The 876-nt window shown below is 37.2% G+C and overlaps 1 protein-coding gene across 1 annotated transcript in view; it reads right to left on the reverse strand.

Annotated features, from left to right (window-relative positions):
• Window positions 1-499: 499 nt before the first annotated feature.
• Window positions 500-876, reverse strand: part of LOC101572691 (disintegrin and metalloproteinase domain-containing protein 32-like) — a 227,901-nt gene continuing 227,524 nt past the window's right edge. The window contains exon 22 of the mRNA XM_023722021.1: window positions 500-608. Coding sequence (XP_023577789.1) covers window positions 602-608 — 7 coding nt within the window. The 3' untranslated portion in view covers window positions 500-601. The remainder of the gene's footprint in view (window positions 609-876) is intronic.

Below are 876 nucleotides of genomic sequence, written 5' to 3' on the forward strand. Positions count from 1 at the left end.
TCCAACCATGCACCACTTCCAAACAGAACATTCACCAAATTCACTAGAATGCACCTGAGAGTACCCTGCTCCCAGGACTCACACACCTTCCAAAAGCTCCGAATCTGAATACCTGAGTATTTTAGGGAGGCATTTTTTTTGCCATAATTTTATTGATAAACAAATAGCAATAAGACAGTTTCAAATCAAATTGCCAGGACAGTTTCAATAATTAACACACTGCATACATTTTTCTTAGTGGTTAATTGCTGTACAAGATGCGGACCTGACATCCTATTTACAAACACCATTAGAACAAATCATTCTATTCATTAAGAGAATGTAACTATATATCTATCCCAACCACTCTGAATACACAGATACAAAATGGACATTGATCTGTATACCCTTTTTTTGGTTAAGTTCCGTTAAAGGGAAGCATTTTGGATAGAATTCTGCAGTGGAGGAGGGAAAAGAAAAAAGAAAAACAAAAACAGGCACACTGGGATTTAAGCCATGCCACACAGTTTATTGATCTTTCCCGCTGTAACCAGACCTAGAATGGTGGAATCTTCATTTCTAAGTGAGACCTCAGTAGTATTCATTTGTGCTGAAGGGATTTCTACTTCCTGTGAAAAAAAGATAAAACACATCACAAGTTCAAGGCCCTGATAGCAACTTCCATTCCATTGCAAAGCATACAAGATACATGCTAGTGGAAGAGGAAAGAATTCTTGAAAGAGTATAATTTTGTTTCTTTTTTGTGCATACTAGGTTTAAAGTATGAGACATGTGGTGGTGTACTGGCACATGCGTATAACATTTTAGCATTTCATCTTCCTCATACTTCTCTATCATCCCATAATGTACTCCCCACAACTGGAAGAATGCCATATA

Source organism: Octodon degus, unplaced genomic scaffold (genome assembly GCF_000260255.1).
Source record: "Octodon degus isolate 3935 unplaced genomic scaffold, OctDeg1.0 scaffold00088, whole genome shotgun sequence".
NCBI classification, from domain to species: Eukaryota; Metazoa; Chordata; class Mammalia; order Rodentia; family Octodontidae; genus Octodon; species Octodon degus.